The sequence below is a fragment of the Idiotropiscis lumnitzeri genome, chromosome 19 (assembly GCF_059441095.1).
Source record: "Idiotropiscis lumnitzeri isolate Australia: NSW breed Sydney's pygmy pipehorse chromosome 19, RoL_Ilum_1.0, whole genome shotgun sequence".
NCBI lineage: Eukaryota > Metazoa > Chordata > Actinopteri > Syngnathiformes > Syngnathidae > Idiotropiscis > Idiotropiscis lumnitzeri.
This window is the reverse complement of record NC_142409.1, coordinates 12416099-12431292: the sequence shown is the minus strand read 5'-3', so window position 1 is coordinate 12431292 and position 15194 is coordinate 12416099. Positions and strand designations below refer to the sequence as shown.

General features: G+C 46.1%; 1 protein-coding gene and 2 long non-coding RNA genes across 3 annotated transcripts in view; 1 reads left to right on the top strand and 2 right to left on the bottom strand.

The window, feature by feature from the left end:
- The window catches only part of LOC148318656 (uncharacterized), a 55799-nt gene extending 40612 nt beyond the window's left edge, over positions 1 to 15187 (bottom strand). The window contains exons 1-3 of the long non-coding RNA XR_015839878.1: positions 14795 to 15187; positions 14358 to 14406; positions 14141 to 14233 (exon numbers count right to left, since the gene is read on the bottom strand). This is a non-coding gene — a long non-coding RNA (uncharacterized LOC148318656). The remainder of the gene's footprint in view (positions 1 to 14140; positions 14234 to 14357; positions 14407 to 14794) is intronic.
- LOC148318654 (cadherin-20-like) overlaps positions 1 to 15194 on the top strand; it is a 36722-nt gene that overhangs the window by 17788 nt on the left and 3740 nt on the right. The window contains exons 2-8 of the mRNA XM_088282626.1: positions 9023 to 9271; positions 10786 to 11080; positions 11341 to 11460; positions 11573 to 11740; positions 12231 to 12418; positions 12921 to 13189; positions 13592 to 13728. Of these exons, the coding sequence (XP_088138752.1) occupies positions 9083 to 9271; positions 10786 to 11080; positions 11341 to 11460; positions 11573 to 11740; positions 12231 to 12418; positions 12921 to 13189; positions 13592 to 13728 (1366 nt within the window). The 5' untranslated portion in view covers positions 9023 to 9082. The remainder of the gene's footprint in view (positions 1 to 9022; positions 9272 to 10785; positions 11081 to 11340; positions 11461 to 11572; positions 11741 to 12230; positions 12419 to 12920; positions 13190 to 13591; positions 13729 to 15194) is intronic.
- Positions 1 to 15194, bottom strand: part of LOC148318655 (uncharacterized) — a 69627-nt gene that overhangs the window by 53825 nt on the left and 608 nt on the right. The gene's annotated exons all lie outside the window — the stretch shown is intronic.

The following is a 15194-nucleotide window of genomic DNA, read 5'->3' as shown; positions in this document are numbered from 1 at the left end:
GGGGGTGACCAAGTTCCAGGGGGGTTGGGATTGTTAAAGTATCAGAGGGGTCCACGGTCCCGCCGCTCCAAGGCCTCACATCTCCTCAGCTCCCGTCAGCTCATCAAGGCCAGGTCCCCGTCGGAATACCGTATCAAACGGCTCGGGGAGCCTTTTATCCCCAACGCTCGCCACACTTATTCCCCCTCCCCGTCTTAACACAGCCGGGAAGTTTAACATGGCAGAGCGAAAGTCAATACCCCGCCACGCACACACATGATGAAAAGGTCACTCGGAAAAGGATCCAGAAAGAAACAGCTTGTCTGAGGCCAAGCCGCCCGGCAGGAAGTCACATGACGCCGCTTAATGCCACGGTTCACTCTCCCGACCTTGCGCCAACTGCGACGTCTCACAATTAAAGCTTGGAGCCACCAATTACTGAAAAGGTTGCCGCTTTGGCGCACTGCTGTCTCCCACGACAACAACAACAACAACGGCGGGGACTCATTGCCACATTTGAATTCCCATTCGCCAAAATCAGCAGAGATGGCTTAAGTGCTCACGATCAAGTATAGATAAAAAAATAAATTGAAAAAAGTTAAAGTCAAAGCATTGGTTTAATATTCAACCCCAGTAAAAGTAAATAAAAAAAATTGACAAAAATCACTATTCCACAAATACGATCATCAGAATATCGTGTTTTGCCTAGTGCTGACGCGAAAAAAAAAAAAAAATGGGTTGGTTCCAGTTTTCTTCCTCCAAATTGTCCTCAACATCTAAATCCATCTCACCCGTAGTTGACTTCCTACCTCTATTTATGTCTATTTTTATCTCATACCTAGCTTGGAGGTTGAAAAAAAAGTACCCAGCCAATTTGGACCAAATAAGTAGTAGAAAGCTTTCAAATGGAGGGCGTATAACTAAATAGTCATCGAAAAATTAAAAAAAAATAAAAATCTACCAAAGTATTGCAACAGAGTATTGGTGAGTGGTTACTTCCCGCCGCAGCGAATTAGACGAGAAGGTTTGTGGGCGCCCCCCAAAGACACGGAGGAGCTCTTTGTACGTCTCCGTGACGTTTTTAATGTGAAGCAGCAGGGCCGAGAGCTGAGCTTCTTATCTGAGATGACACGGAGGCTTTAGTTCCTCTCCGGGCGTAACCGTCTTTCACGCCGACTCTTCATAGCGCCAGCGATACAAGCCGAGCGCTACGTGGGCTCGCTAAGTGAGGGCAGGTTGTTTGCTTCTGACCCAAAGTGTTTCTGTTATTCCGAAGTGCCTGCCAGATGCACAAAATGAGGATTCAAATTTGCAACTTCAGTGCTTGCATTCCGTGGACGAGTAGTCCGGCCTGTGAGTCACGGCTAAAAGGATGTTTTTTTTGTTCGTTTTTTGGGACAGAGAGTCCAACAAATAACATTTCTTTAAGAGGCAGCGTTTCATTCATTCATTTTGGGTGTCCTTAATGCAAACACTTCCTTTGGCTTTTGTGCTAGCAAAAAAAAAAAATGAACGCTGCAATGTCAGCCCAGTATAATAACGTGAATACATTAGCACCTCATACACACTTGCATATTTCAGCTAATATTTAAATTAAACATCAGCAGCACTTAAGGACAATGCACGCTTGTTTGCAGTCATGCTTCGGTGGCTCATCTTATTGCATATTCATGTTTTCGCACATTCCGTGTGCATTCATTTAGCTAAGCGTCAAGCGCCGACTCCTTCTTTAATCAGTGGGACCGTCAGACGTGCCCCTAAATCAAGAACGTTACCATCCTGTTGTTTTATGTTCGTGGTGTGCTAACATATTGAAGGACAAACCGGCAGACAGTTAATTTAAAAAAAAAAAAAAAAAAAAAAACGGTGTGCAAGTCACTTTTTGTTTTTGAATTTCTCATGAGCAACAGTAAGTAAAAGGCAGTCACTCGACCGCAGTGGCCAAGCGGGACAATGAAATCTACCAAGTATGAAGGAACCGGACTATTGAGGACACCGAAAGTGACAGCTTAAAGTTTTGGACCAGATCCAAAAATGAAAAGGGACCCCCGCCCCAGGAAGGTTGCCAAAACAGGAGCGATGTGGCCGAACTTTGGAGTCGAAGCATACCAGCATCGTTTGAAATGGACTTAATCAGTTTAATTATTTGGACACGGTCTAATGAAGATGAGGATTGAAGTGCAATAATCAAAATGTGAGGAGATAAAAGCATGAAAGATCCTCTCATCATCTTATCAGGGTAAATAGAATCATCTGCATACAAGTGATATGAAATACTTTCACATTTGCAGAGAGGAAGAATTCTGAAAGGGCCCCAAGACTGACCTTTGAGGAATACCACAAGAAATGCTACAGACTATGCCAACAACCACGGGATTTTTTCTGTGTTAAAGACGGTCCCAAGATACTTTGCCAGTCAAAGTCCGTCAGTCTAATGTAAACGCTCTCTTTAAGATGCAATCTAAGTACAAAAAACAAAAAAAAAAAAAACACCAAAAAACTCAGCCGCTATTTTGCGCTAACATGCCGGAGCGTCCCGGAGCGTCGCTCTTGTCATCTCGCACCTTTTTATTCATCAAATGCGCCAACCAAAGCACTCTCTGCTCGCTAAGCGTCCCCCGTGAGCTCATTAGCCTAGCATGGTAGCGAGGGCTTGCCTCACTTCGCTTCTTGAAAAAGATAAACTTGTCTGCTTTTTGTGCTGTACTTTTAACTTTTTTGAACAAAGACAGCTTTTTGCACATTCTCTTTTTCCCCAAAGTTTGCAGAGTCCAGTTTTTGCAGACTTTAGGGCCTGCGCTGCTTAAAAGAGGGATATTATGCAGGCGGGGGCGAAACATTACCACAATTTTTGTTAAGTGTATTTTAATGAGGAAAAATACAGTAGAAAATTGTACAGTAATGACGTGATTAAGAAAAAATAAAAATAATTTTATAATAATAATAAACACTTTTTTACAGTAGCAGACTGAAAAGCTAAACTGTTTTTCTTTTTTTTTGGGTGAGCAGGTCACCTTTTACCAAAGTGCTGCTCCCTTTCCACAACATGTCCCTTTTAAGAGTTTTGTGCATAAAATGAGCTTTCATGAGGGACCCGAGGAGGCGGCGGATTTCCGGCGAGCTGACCCGACATGCGGGGCCCTTAAAGGAAGCTTTAAGGGGAGGCGGACTGGAGGCCACGCGTGAAAGCACCGTGTCCGTTCAACATCTCACATATTAGCCGCTAACCAAAGTCCACAAGCTTGCGCCACGCCACTGTATCCAATCTATTTCTACGGCGGATCTGCGCCTTTGTGCGGCGGACCTTCACGGACTTGTTTTCCAAATACACCCCCCTCCCAGCCTCCCCCTGTCCCCCCCTCCACCAAAAACAGACTTTCAAAGCTGCTCCATAAGCCTTTTGGCTTCAATTTGTTCTGCCAATTATTATCCCGGCTCTGCCACAGTGATGGAAGCTCCTGCTCGGGGGGGGGCATTCTGCCTTTTCTTCCGTGGGAGGCGGGCCTGCTCAGGCACCCGCTGACAGATTGACTCGGGTACTGAGCACGGACAAAGATGACGGGGGGGAAGGAGGAAGAGTTTGAGGGGACTGACGGGGGTGTTGAAGAATGACCCGCACACCAGAAACAGAAATGCAGAAGAAGCAGGGAGAAGTTGACTTCTTCAACCAGCTGCTTGTCAGGAGCTCATTCAGTTGAGTGTGAATTTATTTGATTTTTCAAAAATTGTTTAAAATGGATCGGGACCTGTGAATTAAACAAAATGAACGGAATTTGACGTTACAGCTTACAATTTTTTTTTTTAATGTTTTAATGTTTTAAATACATTTAAATCAAGTTTTTAAATTTTTCAACTGATTAAAAAATGGTCAGGAGTGTTTTAATTTCACTTCAAAATTGTATGTTATGTAAATATTTTTTTAAATAACTCATGCTAATAAATTTAATGTAATTTTCCTCTATTTTTTAATTGTATCGAACCTTTTAATTCCGTCTGATTCAATTGTGAAATGCAACAAAATAATGGCTCTGGAATTAATTTAATTAATTGTCGTTTTTTTCATTTTTCAGAATTTTCCTTAATTTGGTTGCGGCCTCTCAATTTTAATAGACTTAATATATGATGATGTGCGTTATTTTATTTTTGTTTTTTAACGTGACGGGACCATACAGTTTGTAAGATTTATTTCGAATGTATAATAAAAAATAAATAATTTTATAATTTAATTTAATTTAAAATGGTTGGGTAGCCAATTAAATTCAATTTCATTTTATTTACCTTTTCTAGTTTTCTGAAATGTTACCACATTTAAAAGAAAAAAATTAGGCACCTTTTAGAATGGACACACAAAAATATAAACAAGAGAGGGAGGAAGGCTGATGGGAAGCAAGTGCAGACTGACCTTGCACACCACAGAAAAGATGTCGAACCCCAAAGAAACATGGCAAAAAGAAGTTTTCCTCAACTGCCTCCAGTCTTCAGCGTGTTTTTTGAGTGATCGAGAGGGGGCGGACTTTGTAGGAAGTGGAATTTTCCATCACTTTAGTAAATCCAATATTTAAACACTTGCGAGTGTGTAATGAAAAGCAAGAAGGCGTGCACGCAGCCGCCTGTTCCTCTCTAATATATTCTCATTTCGCTTCCAACATGCTCCATCGCCTCTCCGATATGATTCTCCCGAGGAGGAATGCGCGTCGCCCGCTCTCTGGCGGCGCCGTTCATTCCGTGATTGCCTTTGCGAGACCCCTCGCCTTCTCCCAAAGCACGGATCACATCTCCGTGACCGTCGACCAATCTTCCCCCCGCCGTCGTTTGTGAGCGCCCGCTCGCGCCGGCTCATTTTTCAGCATTTCTCTACAATTTGGGAAACTAATTGCCGCTCCTCTGACCGGCCATGGGTGCAATAACATGGGAAGCTTCATCTTTTATGCTCATGAATTCCTCAGCAGGCTTCATTAATGCCAGCTGCACTCCGAGTGACGCCGCGCGACGCAACCCCAAAATTACAGAACGATTCAGTCGCATCGCTTTTGCAAGCAGTTGTGCTGCGATTCCAAAAGTCCAATCGTACGTGAACGGCATTGCAGCAGCGGCATAGGGATGCGCACACTTAATTGTCTTCATCCACAATTTCCAGGAGTAAAGATGGCAAACTCACACTTCAGCCACGGGGACAGGCAAACAATCATGCGAAGGTAAAACTCGTGCTGTGAGGTCGAAAGCGGAGTGGATTGAAGAGGTGGTCTTGTCGTGTCTTTGATGAAGCACCGTCAAACAATCTTGACAGCGAGCGAGTCATCGACAAAGCTTTTCGGCTCATTTGTATGCCTGACTGTCAAAGACGAGCTTTCTGCGACTGACAGACAGTGACAACGTTTGCATCGGGACGGGAATGAATGAAAAGGATTGTAGAAGGGACTCTGCCTGTCTCTGACCTTCCTTGCATGTCACTTTCCTGTAATCGCATCAGCCTTGCGTCCTCGAGGTCAGGTTCGGATTTGAGCCGTCCTGCTTTCTGTTGGCCTGTCCTGTCGACCGTTTGTGTTGGGCTGCAACCACATCGCAGTTTGAGTTTCGTGTGGTCTAGTCTAGCGTACCCCTGCTCATACCGCGACAGTTTGTGTATTTTAAGTCAGTAAAGGAAAAAGCGATCTCACTTCAGGTTGAACGAAAAACAAAAGTCAAAGGGTCAAATTTGACTCAGAGAGTAAAGTAAGTCTGATTTCCTCCCCAGCCTCTCAACTATCACGTCGTCAAATGCCATCTTGCAGCCCCTCCTCCTCCTCCTCCCTCCTCAGTCTCCTCCTCCCTCAGAGCTCTCAGGATGGCTGCATTAGCAGGGGGGGCCGTCCCGCCGATTGCATGAAGCAGGACAATTGGCGCTCGGTTCCGATTGGCTGCCCAGATTAGCAACGCCAGCGTCCATGTGGCACAAGAGAGCGCAGAGACTGAGGAGGCGGCCAGTCCAACAAAACTCGCCAAAAGGAGCGAGTGGGTGAGGACTCAAGGTGACTTTGCCTGGACGAGAGATAAGTTAGCGAGACGAGACGAGGACGCGGAGGAGTTGGAGAGTACGAAGGTAAGACGAGATCGTTTGAGCTGTGATGTCACACGTGAAGAAAAAAAAAAAAAGACACTCGAGAGCCTTTTGTCCTTTTTGACCGACTCCTCTACTTTTCTCCAATAGCTCATTTGCATTTCAACTGTTGCGCACGGTCGGAAGTAAAGAAGTACTTTAGTACTTTGGTACCGGACTGAATTGAATTTCCAGAGAGACCGGGAGAGTCACAGAAAGGAATCGAAAGTGTGTACTCGACTACATTGGTACATCGCGGCTTATAAGTTGTTTGCCAAAAACACCAAGAAGAAACCGAACACGACAAGTCGACCGGCTAACATTCTTCGGAAAATAATTTGCTTTTAATCCGGCATGTTTTCTTGACGAGCACTTTGGGACAGTTTATGGGACTCAAGAAACAATTCTTTTTCGACCAATCAGTGGGCAGAATTCTGTTTAGATCCACACAACAAGAAAAAATAAAACATTTGAAATTTAAAAAAAAAATGTAAAACAATTCGTGCTCTACATCAATTAAATTTACTTCTAATTTTATTCACATTTTAATATGAAGAAAGTTGTCCTTTGTTTTTGTTTCCTTCTTTGCACGTTACATTGTGTTGCTCCACTATGGAGGACAACCAATTCTGAACCTTGAACTGGACCGGACCACTTGGCGGAAACGCGACTTCAGACTTGTGAGGCCTGACCTCGTGGTGATTTTTGTAAGAAGATGGCAAGGAAACACGTTGGAAGTTGTCGGATGTTCTGCTGAGTTGCCATGCGGAGCACGCGCAAACGCCTGTTGGCATTCAGACCTCAAAGCTCAACCTGAGCCAGCTGAGGTTCAACTTTCTTCTCATGACTTTTTTTTTTTTTTTAAAAGATCCAGACCTGAGGTTGAGCTCTGAAGCCTTTTTTTTTTTTTGCAAATGAACCGACGGCAATGGTTGACTCTCCGTGATGTCGTGTGACTTAATTTGAACGGATGCGTGGCTTCATTTGCCTGACGCTGATTGCAAAAAGTCTCCGTCTTGATGTTCATGCCCAGTGACATCATCCCCTCGCCTCGGACCGCTGCCAGTTTGTGTGATTTAATTTCGTAAATGACAAAACTCCTTTTATGGCATTCGGCTGATCGCTAAATGAACCCGTCGGGCTTTGAGCGACAAGTCACAGGCCTCCGGGCTTTCGAACCGCTTTCAAATACTGGGAAGGTAAAAAAAAAAAAAAGTATTCCACAGTGTTGCGCAACTTTTGGGGGGAAGATTGAGGTGTCACTCTCAACTTGTTGTGAATTCTTTCCATGCACAAACGTTCCAAAGCAGCCCTGCTGGGATCCGGCGTGTAAAATTGATTGCGCTTAACAAATTGGCCGTGACCCTTCAACCAGCCAGAGGGGGACGGGAGCCTTTTTCACGGATCCTCCCACTTTGAAAGAGCCGTTTTCACGGCGTGGGGGGTTTCTTTTTGCATCGGAGGTGCGCGTATAGCGCAGACACGACCACTGTGAAATTAACACTTGATTGCACCTCACGTTCCCAAATTGTACGTTTGTGCCACACACTGAGATGACTTTAGTGATCTCAGCCAATTTCATGGCCAATCACACTCAGGAGAGTGCAGACCTCCACCAAGGCACAACATCACAATGCATACACTGCGCTCTATTTTCTTGACTTTGATTGGAGAACATGGATATATAATATAGCTTTTAATTTTAAACAAATACATTTGATTTCTATGATTTTACTGGCATGCGTTTGAATCTATTTTCATGCCCAAAGAAATGACTTTTTTTTTTAAATCCTCAACTGTTGAGCTTGCAAAAAAAAAAAAAAAATGTTAAAATCCCCAAATCGTGACATTTTTGCAAATGTAGAAAAGAAAATCCCCAAACATGCCACGTTTATCCATATTTGCAATTAAAATGTCTCCTGTCCTTGGCTGTTGAATTCTTTACTTTCCGTAGCGCCAAAAGAGTTGAAGAGTGTGTAAAAGTGAGATTTAGTCGGTGGGGCGGCTTTGGGGTGACACATATTGATGAAGTCGTAGCTCGCCGATATAGAGTACTCGCATTCCGTGCTGATGATGAAGTGTGTTGTTGCTGGTGCATTTAATGGAGCAGCAGGTGGAGCGGCGCTGAGGCCGTGCTCCATCATTCCATCCCGGCAGATGCTCGCGCTCGCCCGCCATCACCTCCTGCTTTATTTGCCCTTTTACGACGTCAAACAAAAACGCAATTTTTTTTTTCCCTCTTTTGGGTTCAAGAGCTGACGTCGCGTGCGTATTGGAATGCAGTGGGGAAAGTTAAGTCAACTCGAGGCCTCCTCCTCTTCATCTTCAACCAGCTGCTCATTCTTAAACAAGTGGCTGGCGAGTTTAAGGCAGCGTGCGTCGCCTCCAAAAGCTGCGAAACGGCTGCGACCTCACAGGGGCGGAGTGGGAGCAAATTTGGCTTCATTGTGGAGAGCGGCGAGGTCAAATGTCAACCGTCCCGCCCGCCGCACGCACACAAAGCGGCCACGCCCCCCGCGAGGGTCCGGACAATGATGGAGCGAGCTGGCAGATTGAGCGAGTCTGCAGACAGTGACACAAAAGCGCCGGTGCTCACAAAAGCATCATGGAGTCCGGCAGTCTATCGGCCTCACAAAAGTGGCATGAAGGCGCAGCAGTTAAGAAGGAAACTTCTCGGCTCCTCCCACCTTGCTGCCTTTTTTTGCCGCCTACCGGCTTCTGAGCAGATGCGCGCGTCCAAAGCACGCAGGCGGCAGGCACTGCATGACAAGTGCGAGCCATGGAGCAGAAATGTCAAGTCCACACGGCCTAACGCGAGTGTGCGGGGTTGCCATTCAAAAACTGCAATCGCACACGCTATCAACCGTCACAGATGCACACGTCGCATCCCATGAGCATTTTTAATGAGACACAGATTTTCAATGTTACAGCTATTGCTATTCTAACAACTCTAATCATTATTTGCAGACAAATTACCAGTGCCAAGAAGAAAAGAAGACTAAAGAGAGGACTAGGTCAGTGGACTTGATGATGGAACCCTGGTTGGCATCGTGGCTGCACATGACCCTCTGCGTGATGAGCCTCCTGCCCCAACACCTGCTGGGTAATTACGCAGACTCCACGCTGAGGGTCCAGAGGGTCAAACGAGGTTGGGTGTGGAACCAGTTTTTCGTCCTGGAGGAGTACACCGGGCTGGACCCGCTTTATATCGGAAAGGTAGGGCAACACACACCGACACAAACATCGCTAAATGTTGATTGGTCCATGGCTGCGCCCTGAGACAACTTTTGTTGTGAAAAGGAGCGAGATGAAGAAATGAAAGTGAATTGCAAAAGACAATCCCCATGTCCTCTTGTTTGTCGCCGAATTGCAAACTTGGTAGAGAACTTGCAGCAGCGGCATCCTCAGACTTAGACAACTTCCTGAAAATGTGCAGTCTTGATCCTGAAAAGCCGGCTCGGAGAGTTCACGTTGACTCAACGGACTTTGGCGGTGTTGGAGGTATTAAGCGATCATCCTTTTAGAACTGATGCAAACCCAACTAATGAGCGCGGCGGGGATTCAGGAGGAAAACTGCCCCCGAAAAGACCACAATCGCTTGGCCGGCTAACGAGTCCGGAGGGAAAGGCATCTTGGGAATCCAAGAATAGAAGAAGTGCTCCGTTTGTGGATTATCTCAAACCAGTCATTGGGAAAGACACTCTTAATCTGCTTCAACTTTGACCGGACCAAAGTTTCCACTCGCGCCTTGAAACAAATTCTCAAGTTTTATTCCATAAAAATCCTATTTTCTGCTTCAAGTCAATGATTTTCCCTGCATCTTTACAAAATCGGTAAGTGCGTCCTCTTGGGAAAATATTCCATTCCCTCGTTACTTGCGTTGATTAATACACAAGAAGGCTGTCAAGTGGTCCATTTAGCCGTGCTGTTTGACAACGACGAGGCCCTTGTCAAAGCCCAAAGTGATTTCCCATCAATAGGCTGCCATTTGCACTCAACTCCCGGACCACAAAAGGGTTCTGATTGCGGCGCACGGTCGTCCCGGGCAACAAAAGGGCGGTGATTCGCTTCTGATTCTACGGTGATTAGGAGTCACCGCACCGACGACATTTCACCGCTGGTATAATTTTAGAGAGGTCAACATGTGCTTTTGTAGTTGCGTTCCAAATGTCAAAATTAGCATTGATTGCAGCGCTTATTCTTCCCTGCATTATTTTTAATTAACATCATTTGGAATTAGCCCCCCGCAGAATCAAAGGATTATCCCATTTTAAATGCAATCATGAGTTGAGCCGGTCGGCCCGGTGACATATTCGGAATATTTCATTACAAGAACAGACGGATCTTTACTTCCATTTCCATGTGTTTAAGATGAAGGCTTAAGATTGAGCACATCATTTGTTGATCTTTTCTTTAGTCGACTTTGTTTAGAAGCGTGCTCATCAGGGAGGGAGTTCGAGCGACTGATCCTCCACGTTGAGAGGAGCCAGCCGGTTCATTTATTCTTCTAACCAGGAAAGGCATTTGAGAACAACAATGCAGACGTGACACTATTTAGGCTTCAGGGTCTCTCCCACGAACACTTCCACAGCAGACGGTCGGACGAGCCGCTCCACCGACCTGGAGGAGGCCCCGGGTCGACCTAGAAACTTTGTCTCCTGGCGGCCCTGGGAATGCTTTGAGATTCCCCCCAAAAATCTGTTGTTGAAAAATCCGTTGTTTTCCCGCAGCTGCACTCGGACATGGACAAAGGCGACGGCTCCATCAAGTACATCTTGACGGGCGAAGGCGCCGGCACCACCTTCACGATTGACGACAGCACGGGCGACATCCACGCCATCCAGAGGCTGGACCGCGAGGTCAAGGCTCAGTACGTGCTACGAGCGCAGGCCCGCAACCGCCTCACCGACAGGCCGCTCGAACCTGAGTCCGAGTTCATCGTCAAGATCCAAGACATCAATGACAACGAGCCCAAGTTTCTGGACGGACCCTACCGGGCGTCGGTGCCGGAAATGTCCAAAATAGGTACACCAAGTCGGCTGATGAAATACGGGCAAGCTTTTTGCACATAGTACATCGCTTAAAAATCCAAATCCGTCATTTTCATTTCATCTCCAATAAGTGAAATTGGACAATGTAACTCAGAAGACCTTCAATTTAGTCAAGCCATGACCTCCATTAATAGAAAAATTGCACTTAGTTGCCATCTGCATACAATTGAAAACCTCCATTGGCAGATTTTCGCTGTACTGAATTTGAGATGGGATCCAATTCCTCCTTTTCAGGAACGTCAGTGATTCAGTTGACCGCCACGGACGCCGACGACCCAACGTACGGCAACAGCGCCCGGGTGGTCTACAGCATCCTGGAGGGTCAGCCTTACTTCTCGGTGGACGCCAAGACCGGTACGCAATACCCATTCACTGCAACACGTGTTTGAATGCCGCAGAAACTTTAAGACCAAAGACTCTGGACTTGGCTTTTCGGTTGGGCCTAACCGAGCGGGTTTCTCCTCAGGTGTGGTGCGGGTCTCGCTGGCCGACATGGATCGAGAGACCAGGGAGAACTACACTGTGGTCATCCAGGCCAAGGACATGGGCGGACAGCTGGGTGGCCTCGCCGGAACCGCCCGCGTGGACATCTCGCTTGGCGATGTCAACGACAACCCGCCAGTCTTTGATCAAAGTGAGACAGCAAGACACTCCAGACAATTAGCGCCATTTTGTCTGAATGCTTAGGTTGCAAATTAGGGCTTTAAGATCTGTTGGGATTGGAATTTTAAGCAAGGGTTCATTTTTTTCATGTGACGAGAGGTAAGGTTTCAAACTAGGGTATAAGCCAGGTTTCAAATTAGGGGGTTTTCAACCAGGGTTAGATTTTTAAACAGAATTCCAAACTAAGATTGGTGTTGAGCCTGGGTTCGTACTGTAAGCAAGAGCCAGAATCAAAAAAACAAACTTGTCCATAAAATTCTAAACAACTACAGTACCAAAACAAAAAAATGCAATTTAAGGAAAATTATATTTACACTTTGTTGTTTTCAATGAAAATTCAGCCACTTTTTTTGTAGTGTTTTGTTTGGATTTCTGTTGAAATTCCTTAGTCGCCTTCCTGAGCGGAGGCTTAGCTCCCTCTGGCGGCGGTTTGTGGAATGACCAGGGCATCCTGTGAACAGGGTTGTACCAGATGAGCATCCCAGAGTCTGCCTCGGTGGACTCGGAGGTGGGACGCATCTGGGCCAAGGACCTTGACGTGGGCGTCAATGCCGACATGGCGTACAGCGTCATCGACGGCGACGGCAGGGACACCTTTGGCATCGTCACCGACCCCAGCAACAGATACGCCATCATAACCGTCAAAAAGGTAGGGCTTCGATATACGCCATGTCTTAAATAAGGGTTAGATTTCCAGGTTAGGGTACCAATACACAATTGGAGTTCAAATTAAAGTTTGAAACAAGCATGGCTCCTGGTTTCAAATAAGGCATTTTTTTTAAGTGAAGCAAAAACCAGTGGTAAGGTTTCAAATTATAATATAATAATAATGCCTTTATTAGTCCCACAATGGGGAAATTCGAGATTCAAACCCAGGCCTCCTGGAGAGACTGGGTCCTGAACGCGGCGCCTTAGACCACTCGGCCATCCTGGCAGCCACGAGATTCGAACCCAGGCCTCCTGGGGAGACTGGGTCCGGAACGCGGCGCCTTAGACCACTCGGCCATCCAAATTGAGGTTTTAAGAGACCATGAGGGTTTCAAATTTGAATTTGAAACCTCGGTTATGGCATTAAACCCAGGTATTGGTTTCAAGAGTGTGTTCAGGTTTCCAATTCGGGTTTGAACTGTTGTCACGTGTTTGTGTGGCAGCCGCTGGACTTCGAAGCCAAGCGCAGTTACACACTGAAGGTCGAGGGCGCCAACACGCACGTGGAGCCCGCCTCCTCCTCGTTTTCCCGTCATGGCATGACGGCCTTGCATGACGTGACCATCGTGCACGTGAGCGTGGACGACGTGGACGAGCCGCCTGTGTTCGACGCGCCCGCCTACCTGGTGGACGTGGCTGAGGACGCCGACGTGGGCACGCTGGTCAGGACGGTGGCCGCCCGGGACCCGGATGGCGACAACAACACTGTGAGGTGAGACGTCACGTCACGTCATCAGGGACACACCTGCTCCACACGCATCAACGGTGCAGGTGTTCCTAATTGTGTGGCTCATTAGGGCAACGTGTCAGCTGATACTAGTCAGGCGCAATTCTGCTTTGTTGCCAAAAGAGGTCGCCATTACATCACAAAAGTTCTAAGGGTGATGAGCAGTCTCCTCTTTCTCTTCCCTCTTCTCCTCCAATTCCTCTTCTTTTTCATATTTTTTCTTCTCCTCGTACCCACGAACTCCTTATCATCTTTCTTTGTCTACCTCGTCTTCCCTCACCTTTTCATCTGCTCATGCGCCTCCTCTTGTTTCTTCTTTTCCACCTCATCCTGCTATTCCCCTTCCTCTTCTCCTTGTCCGCTTCACCCCCCCCCCTTCCTTCCCAGGTACTCCTTGGACCGTTCCAGTGACCCGGACAAGTTCTTCTACGTGGACATCACGTCTGGCGCTCTGATGACATTGCGTCTGCTGGACCGTGAGCAGCTGGGCTGGCACAACATCAGCGTGCTAGCCATGGAGATGAGTACGTGCAGCGGGCGCCACTTTTGCCTTTTAGCCGAAATGCAGCATCAAAGTAAAGTGGACTTGGCAGAAACCAAGATTAGGGTTTGAAATTAGAGTTGAAAACCAAAGCTCAGCATTTTAATCAGTTTCAAGACAGGATTAGTTTTGTTAGCGGCGGGTTGTGTCGCAATTCACGGTTTCAAGTCAAGGTTAAATATTATACTTGTAGGTGTGGTCATGTTATGTTTAGATCATCGTGTACTGACTTAAATGCAACGTTGACGACATGCAATACAAAAAGTAAATGGCATAGGTGGGCAAACTACCTACCTTGTGATGATGAACCAGTCAGAAGTGCACATTCAGCACAAAAGCATAACACGTACTTTGTAGGAGGCTAACAGCACAACTAAGCAGTCAGTGTGCCATACCTGCTCATCTTCTCTTTTCTCTGAGTTCATTCTCTCGCCTTTCCATCACTTTCACTTTTTTAAGGGGGCAGTAATCCTTTCTTTTCAAGTAACCTGGCAGGGAAAGAGAACATCAAAACACATCAATCACGTGACTGGATTGAGATTTGTATTTCCAGGAAATGCCTTTCACATGATGTCTTAAGAATTATTTTTTAAAAATGCTCATGAGCCCTACCTGTTCAAAGCAGCTCTCCACAACTATATGAAAACAGGTCAGCTTCATGCTAAAGAAAAGTTACACAGAAAAAGACATCAATACCATTTTAGTTATATTTGCAGTGTTTTGTGATTAAACAAAGTAACCGGCGTGCACGCGGATGAGCAGGCAAGCGGACGTAGACGTTAAAAAAATATTCATGTAATGTTGTCAATACTGATAAAATGGATGTTTAATTACGTTCATGTACAGTATGGATCTTTTTTAAATTGCAATGATGGACCAAACACACAAAAGTTCGTAAGTCTTAGAGAAAGTGGAGCCTGGGGCTCCTCGCCGCAGGTCTGCAACCGCATAGAGACTACAGGATGCCTGTGTCTGAATCGCTTCAAAATTAAGTCAGACGACAAAGTGAGACCGAATGGACCAAGTTAACGTAATCATGCAAAACCTACCAGAAATTGCAAGCTGACAGTTCAGAAAGTTGTGGTATGCTGCTCTCCTCGCTGCTCCCGCAAAATGGGTCCATACAGAAACGCCGGTTGTTCAGGCGGAATAAATATTCGCCAACACGCAACACCAAGGAGTCTGTCAATCATGGTCAGAGGGGTGGCCCGGCCATCGTTATGGCGAACCGAACCAAACTGCAATCGTCAGGCCAAATGTTATTTTAACCGCGCTTCTGTCATCACTTCCATCAGTAAATTTGACCAGTCCCACAGTCCGTCAATCCGTCAGTCGTAGTACAACTCCACAAAAAAAAAATAGAATGGCAAAACCTTGTCATTATTCTGCAATTTTTGACAACCTATTCACTATTTCAAGACATAGAGTTTAAGTTAAACCAAATGACCA